General features: G+C 48.8%; 1 protein-coding gene across 2 annotated transcripts in view; it reads right to left on the reverse strand.

Annotated features, from left to right (window-relative positions):
• Positions 1-12,183, reverse strand: part of vps45 (vacuolar protein sorting 45 homolog) — a 59,680-nt gene that overhangs the window by 20,208 nt on the left and 27,289 nt on the right. For both annotated transcript variants that reach the window (XM_073061160.1, XM_073061161.1), the window contains one exon: positions 889-999. In XM_073061160.1, coding sequence (XP_072917261.1) covers positions 889-999 — 111 coding nt within the window. The remainder of the gene's footprint in view (positions 1-888; positions 1,000-12,183) is intronic.

Here is a 12,183-nt window from a genome sequence, read left to right on the forward strand (position 1 = left end):
GGGGAAGAGGTTCGTTGATAATATTTGCAACCCCTCCCCCGCCCTGCCCAGAGAAAGGACAGGAAGGGAGCCAGTGGGGCGGGTCCCAGCAATAGACGATGGTCAGTTGATTGATGTTGAGGATCAAGGCCCAAAGATTGCAGCAGAGGTCTGGAAGTCTGGCCTGTTGTCCAGAGGTGAATCTGCAAGTCTCTGTGAGACTGCTGGGGGGGAGGGGGTCAAAGCCCCATGTCTGCAGGCCGAGTCCGCTGGGGGCCTGTCCCGGGGTTAGACTGTGTATGTGTGTGGGTGGCAGGGAGGGACGGGACTTTTGTTTTTTTTGCTGGCTGTTGTGCTCTGTGTTGTTCTGCCAATCATTGTGGGCACACTACATTGGCACCGGAACGTGTGGTGACACTCGTGGGCTGTCGAACAGCACATCCTCAGGTGTGCCGGCTGTTCATGCAAATGACACATTTCACCGCATATCAGGACTGGTTAACAGCCTCTCCCCTCAGGTTGTGAGCCTAATGATTACCCTGCCAGCACCGAGATCTCGTCACTAGGACAGCGAGCTGTTTACCTGTATTGTGCACTGCATGCACTTTGAATTATATTTTATTAACTTATTTCCAGTGATATTTTGTTTTATGTGCTGTGCGTGATGTACGTTTTGTGGGTGCACCGTGGTCCACAGGAACATTGTTCATTTCATTATATATACGTAGTCAGATGACAATAAAGTTAAACTTGCATATTTTGATGCACAGGTGGCAAACAATATGAATCTTGAACCTTGGTCCCACCTACCCTGCCAATGACCAGCCCTCCCAGCAGACATGGGAAGGTCCACCCCACCCCCGGGAGAGCAGGTAGGAGGCGAGGGGGAGGAGGGGAGACGAGGCTCACCTGGTTGAGGAGAGGGGTGATGGGGTCACTGCTTCGATCCAAGATGAGCAGCAGCGGGGGGACCTCTGTCCTGCGGAAGTCGAAGAGCTCGTACTCCCTGGTGATGACTTGCTGCCGTGGGGGGTGTGGGGGAGAGCGACAGAGACAAAAAGAATTAGTTAACGCTGAGATTGGGAGGAACTACGAGAAAAACTGGAGCAGGGTAAAGGCCATTCGGCCCCTTAAACACAGCCTGCCATTCAATACAACTGAAAACCAGGTCATTGCAAAGGGTTTGCAAACACAAACAGTTGCAAGAAAAAATCTGTGAATCCTTTGGTTTTTTGCATTAATTACTCAGAAAACGTGGTCTGATCTTCATCTAAGTCACAATAATAGACAAACGCAATCTGCCTAAACTAATAAACAATTGTACTTCTCGTCAATACTGCGTACACTATTTAAACAATCACAGTCTAGGTTCAAAAAAGTATGTGAACCTCTGGGGTAAAGCAATTTGGAGTCAGGAGCCCCAGTCAATGAGATGGGATTGGAGGTGAGGGTTGTGGAGGTGCCCTACCCTATAAAAAATACACACAAAGTCAGGTTACTGACAGAGCCTGCTCTTCTCAAGAAAGATCTGTTTATGTGCACCATGCTGGGATCAAAACAACTTTCAGAGGACCTTAGAAGAAGAATCGTAGAGATGCATGAAGCTAAAAAAAGCAACAAAAGCACTGCTAAAAACCTGCATGTTCATCAGTCCATAGTAACCCCACACACACCCCTCATACAAACTCTTCTCCCTCCTGCCATCTGGGAAAAGGCACCGGAGCATTCGGGCTCTCACGACCAGACTATATAACAGTTTCTTCCCCCAAGCTATCAGACTCCTCAATACCCAGAGTCTGGACTGACACCAACTTACTGCCCTCTACTGTGCCTGTTGTCTTGTCTATTATTGTGATGCCTGCACTGTTTTGTGCACTTTATGCAGTCCTGGGTAGGTCTGTAGTCTAGTGTAGTTTTTATGTTGTTTTTACGTAGTTCAGTGTAGTTTTTGTATTGTTTCATGTAACACCATGGTCCTGAAAAAAGTTGTCTCATTTTTACTATGTACTGTACCAGCAGTTATGGTCGAAATGACAATAAAAAGTGACTTGACTTGACTTGTAAGAGAAATTGTCTACAAATGTCGGAAATTCAGTACTGTTGCTACTCTCCCTAGGAGTGGGCATCCTGCAAGGATCACACCAAGAGCACAATATGTAATGCTTAACTAAGTGAAGAAGTACCCAGGGTAACAGCATAGGACCTGCAGAAATCACTAGAGCTTGCTAAAGTCTCTGTTCATGTGTCCACTGTAAGAAAAACACTGAACATGAACGATGTTCATGGAAAGACACCACGGAGGAAACTACTCTCCAAAAAAAACCATTGCAGAACATCTCAAATTAGCAAAAGACCACCAGGATGTTCTACAGTGCCCCTGGAACAATGCTCTGTGGACAGATGAGACAAAAGTTGAACTGGCAGAAACGCACACCACTATGTTTGGAGGAAAAAGGGCACTGCACACCAACGCCAAAAAGAGCAAAGCAGCCCCAAATTGTATCAAGACATTTTACAGGAGAATGTCAGGGTCTGTCACCTGAAGCTCAACAGAAGTTGGATAATGCAACAGGACAATGATCCGAAACACAAGTAAATCAACAACAGAATGGTTTAAAAAGAAAATTTGTGTTTTCAAATGGCCAAGTCAGAGTCCAAACAGGTCAAGTCACTTTTGTCATTTTGACCATAACTGCTGGTACAGTACATAGTAAATATGAGACAACGTTTTTCAGGACCATGGTGTTACATGACACAGTACAAAAACTAGACTGAACTATGTGAAAAAACACAGAAAAAAACTAGAGTACTGTAGCAATGTGCTACACACAGCGCTGGCATTTAATCCCTAGTACCCACCCTCTCTGGGCGGAAATGACTTCAGAGGTGCATTACCAAAGTCTCCCCCAGCGCGCTGGCTACTTGTGAGCCGGTTCGCCTGTGCAGAAAGTGGGTTGCCACATAACCCCCTCCCCCAGAACTGGCGATACACCCCCCAATGTCCACAGTCTGGATCAGCCTCTGTTTGGGAGGTCTGCCTCTGCGCCACGGTGCCTGAACCTCGACCGGCTGCGCCAAGTCCACGTGGGCTGGTTTGAGTCAGTCCACCGTGAAAACTTCCTCTTTCCCCCCAATGTCCAGAACGTACGTGGACCCATTGTTGTTGATCACCTTGAACGGCCCCTCGTACAGCCACTGTAGCGGTGCCCGGTGTCCGCCCCTTCGTACAAACACAAACTTACAGTTCTGCAGGTCTTTGGGTACATGGGTCGGGGTCCATCCGTGCTGTGAAGTTGGTACGGGGGCCAGGTTGCCAAGCCTCTCGCGTAGTCTGTCCAGGACTGCTGCGGGTTCTTCCTCTTGCCCCCTTGGGGCTGGTATGAACTCTCCTGGGATGGCCAGGGGTGCGCCGTACACCAACTCGGCCGACGAGGCGTGCAGATCCTCTTTGGGCGCTGTGCGAATTCCAAGCAGGACCCAGGGAAGCTCGTCCACCCAGTTAGGTCCTCTCAGGCGGGCCATGAGAGCCGACTTCAAGTGACGGTGGAAGCGTTCCACCAGTCCGTTTGACTGTGGGTGGTAGGCAGTTGTGTGGTGCAGCTGCGTTCCCAACAGGCTGGCCACAGCCGACCACAGGCTGGCGGTGAACTGGACGCCTCTGTCGGGGGTAATGTGGGCCAGTACCCCGAATCGTGCTACCCAGGTTGCAATCAGTGCTTGGGCACAGGAATCGGCAGATGTGTCGGTGAGCGGGACCGCCTCTGGCCACCTCGTGAACCGGTCTACCATAGTTAGGAGGTACCGCACTCCTCGGGACACTGGTAGGGGGCCCACGATATCCACATGAATGTGGTCGAACCTCCGGTGGGTGGGTTCCAACTGCTGCGGTGGGGCTTTAGTGTGCCGCTGCACCTTCGCTGTTTGGCACAGCGCGCACGTTCTGGCCCATTCACTGACCTGCTTGCGAAGTCCATGCCACGCGAACTTGCTGGAGACCAGCCGGACGGTTGTCCTGATAGATGGGTGCACCAAACCGTGTATGGAGTCGAAAACTCGTCGCCTCCAGGCTGCCGGGACGATGGGGCGAGGTTGGCCGGTAGCCACGTTGCACAGGAGGGTCCTCTCACCTGGGCCTACGAGAAAGTCCTGCAGCTGCAAACCTGAAACTGCGGTCCTGTAGCTGGGCATCTCGTCGTCTGCCTGCTGAGCCTCCGTCAGTGCTGCATAGTCCACCCCCAGGGACAGGGCCTGGACAGCTGGTCTGGAGAGTGCGTCCGCCACGACATTGTCCTTTCCCGAGACATGCTGGATGTCCATCGTGTACTCGGAGATGTAGGACAGATGTCACTGCTGGCGAGCCGACCAGGGATCGGACACCTTCATGAATGCGAAGGTCAACGGTTTGTGGTCCGTGAACGCGGTGAACGGCCTGCCTTCTAAGAAGTACCTGAAATGCCGGATCGCCAGATACAGTGCCAACAGCTACTGGTCGAAAGCACTGTACTTGAGTTCGGGTGGTCGTAGGTGCTTGCTGAAGAATGCCAGGGGTTGCCAGCGCCCCTCGATAAGCTGCTCCAGCACCCCACCGACTGCTGTGTCGGATGCGTCCACCATGAGGGCGGTCGGAATGTCTGTTCTGGGGTGCACCAGCATCGCGGCATCTGCCAAGGCTTCCTTGGCTTTAATGAAAGCAGCCGCGGCCTCCTCGTCCCAAGTAATGTCCTTGCCTTTACCCAACATCAGGGTGTACAAAGGGCGCATGATACGGGCCGCTGAGGGGAGGAAACGGTGGTAGAAGTTCACCATACCAACTAACTCCTGTAGGCCTTTGACCGTGTTGGGCTGGGCAAAGTGGCGGATTACGTCTACCTTGGCGGGCAGAGGTGTTGCCCCGTCTTTGGTAATCCTGTGGCCCAGGAAGTCGATGGTATCGAGACCGAACTGGCATTTGGTCAGGTTGATCGTGAGGCCGAAATCACTCAGGCGGGAGTAGAGCTGGCGGAGGTGGGACAGATGCTCCTGGTGACTACTGCTGGCTATAAGGATGTCATCCAAATAGACGAACGCAAAGTCCAGGTTGTGTCCCACCGCATCCATTAGCCGCTGGAACATCTGTGCAGCATTCTTCAGGCCGAACGACAATTGGAGGAACTCAAACAGGCCGAACGGGGTGATAAGTGCTGTTTTGGGGATGACTTCGGGGTGCACCGGGATTTGATGGTATCCCCGGACGAGGTCTACTTTGGAAAATATTCTTGCTCCATGCAAGTTTGCTGCAAAGTCCTGTATGTGTGGCACTGGGTAGCAGTCTGGAGTTGTAGCCTCGTTCAGTCTGCGGTAGTCACCACATGGTCTCCAACCCCCAGCTGCTTTGGACACCATGTGCAGGGGGGAGGCCCATGGGCTGTCAGACCTCCGTACGATCCCCAATTCCTCCATCCTCTTGAACTCCTCCTTCGCCAAGCGAAGCTTTTCCAGGGGGAGCCTTCGTGCGCGGATGTGGAGGGGTGGTCCTTTGGTCGGGATGTGGTGCTGAACCCCGTGTCTGAGCATGGCTGCCGTGAACTGCGGTGCCAGAATTGATGGAAAGTCCGCCAGGATTCTGGTGAATTCGTTGTCCGACAGCGTGATGGAGTCCAGGTGTGGGGCCGACAACTTGGCTTCACCCAGGGAGAACGTCTGGAAGTTCTCGGCATGTACCAGTCTTTTCCCTTGCAAGTCGACCAGCAGGCTGTGAGCTCGCAAGAAGTCCGCCCCCAGGAGTGGTTGGGTCACGGCGGCCAGTGTGAAATCCCACGTGAACTGGCTGGTGCCGAACTGCAGCTGCACTGTGCGGGTGCCATAGGTCCGTATCGTGCTGCCGTTTGCGGCCCTCAGGGTGGGTCCTGGCTTCCTGTTGCGGGTGTCGTACCCCGTCGGGGGCAAGACGCTGATTTCCGCTCTGGTGTCGACCAAGAAGCAGCTGTTTGTCCCAGACGTACAAGAGGCTGTCCTGGTAGCAGCCGCCATAGTCATTAGTGGCAGCTGGCCCTGGCCCTTGCAGGGCGGGCGACAACGGCGGGCTTTTGTGCCCCACCGCTGGTGGTCACTGGCCTCCTCACTCCTGCCTCTGTGTTGTGTGCGTCCCCCTGCCGGGCCTGGTCTGGTCCGCTGTTGGGCACGTGGCCTGGTAATCTGACTGACAGATGCCATGCTCTCCCTCTTGGCTTTCCACAGCACGTCTGCCCCATTCCGGGGGTCACTGAAATCTGCGTTGGCCAGCAGCAGATGTATGTCCTCGGCCAGTTGCTCTAGGAACGCTTGCTCGAACATGAGGCAGGGCTTGTGTCCGTCAGCCAGGGCCAGCATCTCGTTCATCAATGCTGACGGCAGTCTGTCTCCCAAACCGTCCAGGTGAAGCAGGCGGGCACCCCGCTCACACCGTGAGAGGCCAAAGGTCCCAATGAGCAGCGCTTTGAATGCTTCATATTTGCCTTTTTCCGGGGGCGACTGTATGAAATCCGCAACCTGGGCGGCCGTCTCCTGGTCAAGGGTGCTCACCACGTGGTAGTAACGCGTGGAATCAGAGGATATCTGCTGAATCTGGAACTGGGCTTCTGCTTGGCTAAACCACACGCGTGGTCGCAGCGTCCAGAAAGTCGGCAGTTTTAGCAAAACTGCGTGAACAGATGAAGAGTCGATCATCTTTGGTCCAAATCCCGTTTGGACCGTCGGGGTCACCAATGTAGCAATGTGCTACACACAGCGCTGAAATAACGACACGCAATCAGTAAGTCGTTTCGAGACTAGTTTATTCAAACTTCGCGGCGCTGGCATTTAATCCCTAGCGCCCACCCTCTCCAGGCGGAAATAACATCAGAGGTGCATTACCAAAGTCTTCCCCCCGCGTGCTGGCTATTTGTAAGCCGGTTCGCCTGCGCAGAAAGTGGGTCGCCACAGTACAGACCTACCCAGGACTGCATAAGTGCACAATACAGTGCAAGTATTACAATAAATAATAAACAAGACAACAGGGCAGTAAGCTGTCAGTTCAGGCTCTGGGTATTGAGGAGTCTGATAGCTTGGGGGAAGAAACTGTTACATAGTCTGGTCGTGAGAGCCCGAATGCTTCAGTGCCTTTTCCCAGACGGCAGGAGGGAGAAGAGATTGTATGAGGGGTGCGTGGGGTCCTTCATAATGCTGTTTGCTTTGCGGATGCAGCGTGTAGTGTAAATGTCTGTAATGGCGGGAAGAGAGACCCCGATGATCTTCTCAGCTGACCTCACTATCCGCTGCAGGGTCTTGCGATCCGAGATGGTGCAATTTCCGAACCAGGCAGTGATGCAGCTGCTCAGGATGCTCTCAATACAACCCCTGTAGAATGTGATGAGGATGGTGGGTGGGAGATAGACTTTCCTCAGCCTTCGCAGAAAGTAGAGACATTGCTGGGCTTTCTTTGCTATGGAGCTGGTGTTGAGGGACCAGGTGAGATTCTCCGCCAGGTAAACACCAAGAAATATGGTGCTCTTAATGATCACTACTGAGGCGCCGTCGATGTTCAGCGGGGAATGGTCGCTCTGTGCTCTCCTGAAGTCAACAACCATCTCTTTTGTTTTGTTCACATTCAGAGACAGGTTGTTGGCTCTGCACCAGTCCATTAGCCACTGCACCAGCTCTCTGTAAGCTGACTTGTCATTCTTGCTGATGAGACCCACCACAGTCGTGTCATTGGCAAACTTGATGATATGGTTCGAGCCGTGTGTTGCAGCACAGTCGTGGGTCAGCAGAGTGAACAGCAGTGGACTGAGCACACAGCCCTGGGGAGCCCCCGTGCTCAGTGTGATGGTGTTGGAGATGCTGATCCCGATCCGGACTGACTGAGGTCTCCCAGTCAGCAAGTCAAGGATCCAGTTGCAGAGGGAGGTGTTCAGGCCCAGTAGGCTCAGCTTTCCAATCAGTTTCTGAGGGATGATTGTGTTGAATGCTGAACTGAAGTTTATGAACAGCATCTGAATGTATGTGTCTTTTTTGTCCAGAGCTTAAAACCTTAACCCAATTGAGATCTGTGGCTTGACTTGAAGAGGGCTGTTCATGCAAGGTGTCCCAGAAATATTGATGAACTGAAAGTTCTTGAGGTGAAAAAGTTTAAAATTTCTCCTTGCCATTGTGCAAGTCTAATTAGCAGCTACAGGAAACACTTGGTGGAGGTTTTTGCTGCTAAAGGAGATTCTACCAATTATTAAATACAAGGGTTCACATACTTTTTCTAGCCTGGACCGTGAATGGTTAAACAATGTGTTCAATAAAGATATGAAAAGTACAATTGTTTGTGTGTTATTAGTTCAGGCAGATTGTGTTTGCCTGTTATTGGGACTTAGATGAAGATCAGACCACATTTCATGAGTAATTAATGCAGAAAACCAAATCATTGCCAACTTTTCCTTACAGCTGAATGTATACTTATTCTAATTTATAATTTTAAAAAAATATATTTATTGCACTGTACTGCTGCCACAAAATGACAAATTTCACTACACACGCCTGTGATATTAAACCTGGTTCTGATCTACACTACAGCATTGCCTCGGGAAGGCTAATTGAATGATCATGGATGAACACGAGATAGTCTACAGATGCTGTATACTCAGTGCCTGCTTTATTAGGTACAGGAGGACCACAGACTGTATTTCTGTATGTCTGTGGTCTCCTGCTGCTGTGGCCCATCCACTGCACGACTCAACGTGCTCTGCGTTCTGAGATACTCCATCGGCACCAATAACCATTCCACAGTCAAAGTGTTCCACGGGGGATGATTTCAATGACGGGTTTGATGGTGCTGTGGCTAAGTTTGTGAGCAATATGAAGAAAGGTGGAGGGGCAAGGAGTGTTGAGGAAGCAGGGAACCTGCAGAAGGACTTAATCGGGCCAGATGGCCTACTCCTGCTCCTATTTCTTATGTTCTTATTACTGTTTCCATTATCTTGCTTGTGATACATGTTAAGCTTACTGGTCTATAGTTACCAGGGACAGTGGGACAGCATTAGCCTACTTCCAGTTCTTAGGGATTTCACCAGTCTTCAACGACTTTTGGAAAATACATCTTAGGTGCTTGCAAATATAACCTCTTTAAGTACTTTTGGAAACATGTTGTCTGGTCCAGGAGATTTATTAACTTTCAGCCTTTTCAGCTGAAGCAGGACCTCACTTTATAATAAGTCACTAAAAGCAACCTTATTTCTCTTTTACACTTATTGCTAACATCTTCACAGGTGAATACTTCAGCAAAATACGAGTTTAGAGTATCCACTATGTCATCCTCTGTAAGTTAACACACCACTATTATTTCTAATAAACATATCTTTCTCCTTGACTTTTCTTTTACTATAATGTATTGAAAAAATCTCTCAGGGTCAATCTTGCATTATCAGCAATATCCTTCTCAACCTATCTTTTGGCAATCTGAATTTCCTTTTTGATTATAACTCTCATATTTAGTATGCCCTATGGTTAACATTATTACTATTTTTTTTGTATTCCTTATATAGTTGTCTTTACTTCAATAATTTTTTATCCATATCTTTATTTATCTATGTACTTGAGCTATTGTTTTTATTGCTTCTCCTGACTTTGGGTGAGAACACTCCCTGCACTGTGTGTATTACCTCTTTAAATCAACCCCATTGTTCCTCAACTGACTCAACGTCAAGTGTAGAAGACTGGCAAAGGATACGGCAGAATACGGATCATTTGCGGACATGGGTGGGGAAATAGCGGATAGTGTTTAACACAACCATTTGTGATGTGCTGCACTTTGGGAGATAAAATGCAAAGAGATAGTGCATGGATAATGAAAAGACCCTGAACAGTGCCGACAAGCAGAAGGATGTTGTGTCCAAGTCCACTGCTCCCTGAAAGTGGCCACACGGTTGATATGGTGGTAAAGATAGCACGTGGTATCCTTGTTTTTTTTAGTTGAGAAATTGAGTCAGAGTGAGGAAGTTATGTTGCAACTTTATAAAACTCTGGTTAGGCCAGATCTGGAGTCCTGTATACAGTTTAGGTCTCCCCATTATCAGAATCAGGTTTAATATCACCAACATATGTTGTGAAATTTGATGTTATTGCGACAACAGTATATTGCAATATACAATAGTAAAAATTATAAACCATAGTAAGAAATATAAATATATATAAATACAGTCAGCCCTCCTTATTCGCAGGGGATTGGTTCCGGGACCCCTCGCGGATACCAAAATTCGCGGATGCTCAAGTCCCTTATTCAACCTGTGTCAATCCGGTGGACCTTAGGACCCAGCGGAACCCCAGACCTTATTTAACCTGTCTCAGAGTGGTGGACATTAGGACCCAGCGGAACCCCAAACCTTATTTAACCTGTCTCAGAGCGGTGGACATTAGGACCCGGCGCCAGAGCTCTGAATGCGCAGTGCTTCTGTTCACAAAAATAATCACGATCACGATTGATAATAAAGAGGAAGTAATAAAGCGATCGGAAAGAGGTGAAACGCCATCGGTCATTGGAAAAATGTTAGGCTAGGTCGGTCAACAAGCAGAACAATTTTAAAGGATAAAGTGAGAAAGGCTCTGCCCCGATGAAAGATACAATTATTACTAAGCAATGCAGTGGTTTAATTATTGGGTTTTAGGGTTTTGAGTTTTTGATCCTCCACATCAACCCGGCATGGCGGAGAGCGCACTAGGGAGTGATCTGTCCCTAGTCCAGAGAACTTCCGTTCCTGAGCCCGGCACTGAAACATAAGTTCTTAAGTGTTTTATATGCATAGAAAGGTAAAATAAATACTATATATACTATATACTAAGACAAATGTTTGACTAACTGAAGCTAAATAATACCGGATGTAGCTGTTCCGACTTACTTAGTAAGAGAACTTCCAGTTTTTTTCGATCCTGATCCACGATAACCCACGCACATCCTCCCGTATACTTTAAATCATCCCTAGGTTACTTATAATACCTAATACAATGTAAATTATATGGAAAATGGCTGTTACACTACATTGTTTAGGGAATAATGACACGTCTGTACTTGCTCGAACAACAAGTGCTGGAAGAGCACTTCCGGGTTTTCGCGATTCGCGGTTGGTTGAATTCGCGCATGCGGAATCTGCAGATAAGGAGGGCCGACTGTATCAATAAATACACACACCATAAGTACTGCAAAAAGAAAGCAAAATAAGATACTAAGTAAGTGTTCATGGGTTCATTGTCCAATCAGAAATCTCATGGTGGAGGGAAGAAGTTGTTCCTAAAACATTTGAATCCATTTCTTCAGGCTCCTGTATCACCTCCTCCATGGTAGCAATGAGAAGGGGTCATGTCCGGGGTGACAGGCCCCTTTCGGAGGCATCGCTGGTGAGGAGTGCCCATGACGGATCTGGCGGAGTTGGCAACTTTCTGCCACTTTTTCTGATCCAGACAACGATGCAATCCATTACAGTGCTCTCCACGGTACATCTGTAGAAACTTGCGAGTGTCTTTGGTGACGTACCAAATCTTCTCGAACTCCGAGTGAAATACAACCGCTGTCATGGCCTTTTATAATTGCATCAGTACGTGATGCTGAGGCTTTATAAGACACTGGTGAGGCCTCACCTTGAGTATTGTGAACAGTTTTTGGGCTCCTCGTCTTAGAAAAGATGTGCTGTCATTGGAGAGGGTCCAGAGGAGGTTCACAAGGATGATACCAGGAACGAAAGGGTTATCACACGAGGAACGTTTGATGGCTCTGCGTCTGTACTCGCTGGAATTCAGAAGGATGAGGGGGGATCTCACTGAAACCTTTTGAATGTTGTAAAACCTAGATGGAGCAGATGTGGAAAGGATGTGGGAGAGTCTAGAACAAGAGAGTACAACGTCAGGATAGAGGGGTGCCCTTTCAAAACACACATGTGGAGAAATTTCTTTAGCCAAAGGATAGTGAATTTGTTACCACATGCAGCTGTGGAGGCCAGGTCATTGGGTGTACTTAAGGTTCTTGATTGGAAATGGCATCAAAGATTACTTGGACCCAATTTTATTCAATGGATTTTATCTACCTCCCTCCGCTCAGGTTCTTACTAACTCTCAGAATTCTAAACCTTTTAAACTTCAATGTGGAACTAGACAAGGTTGTCCTTTGAGTCCTTTGCTTTTTAATGTGGTCTTAGAACCTTTAACTATTGCTTTCTGGGAATCTAATGATATCAC

This window comes from Hemitrygon akajei, chromosome 11, assembly GCF_048418815.1.
Source record: "Hemitrygon akajei chromosome 11, sHemAka1.3, whole genome shotgun sequence".
Taxonomy (NCBI): Eukaryota; Metazoa; Chordata; class Chondrichthyes; order Myliobatiformes; family Dasyatidae; genus Hemitrygon; species Hemitrygon akajei.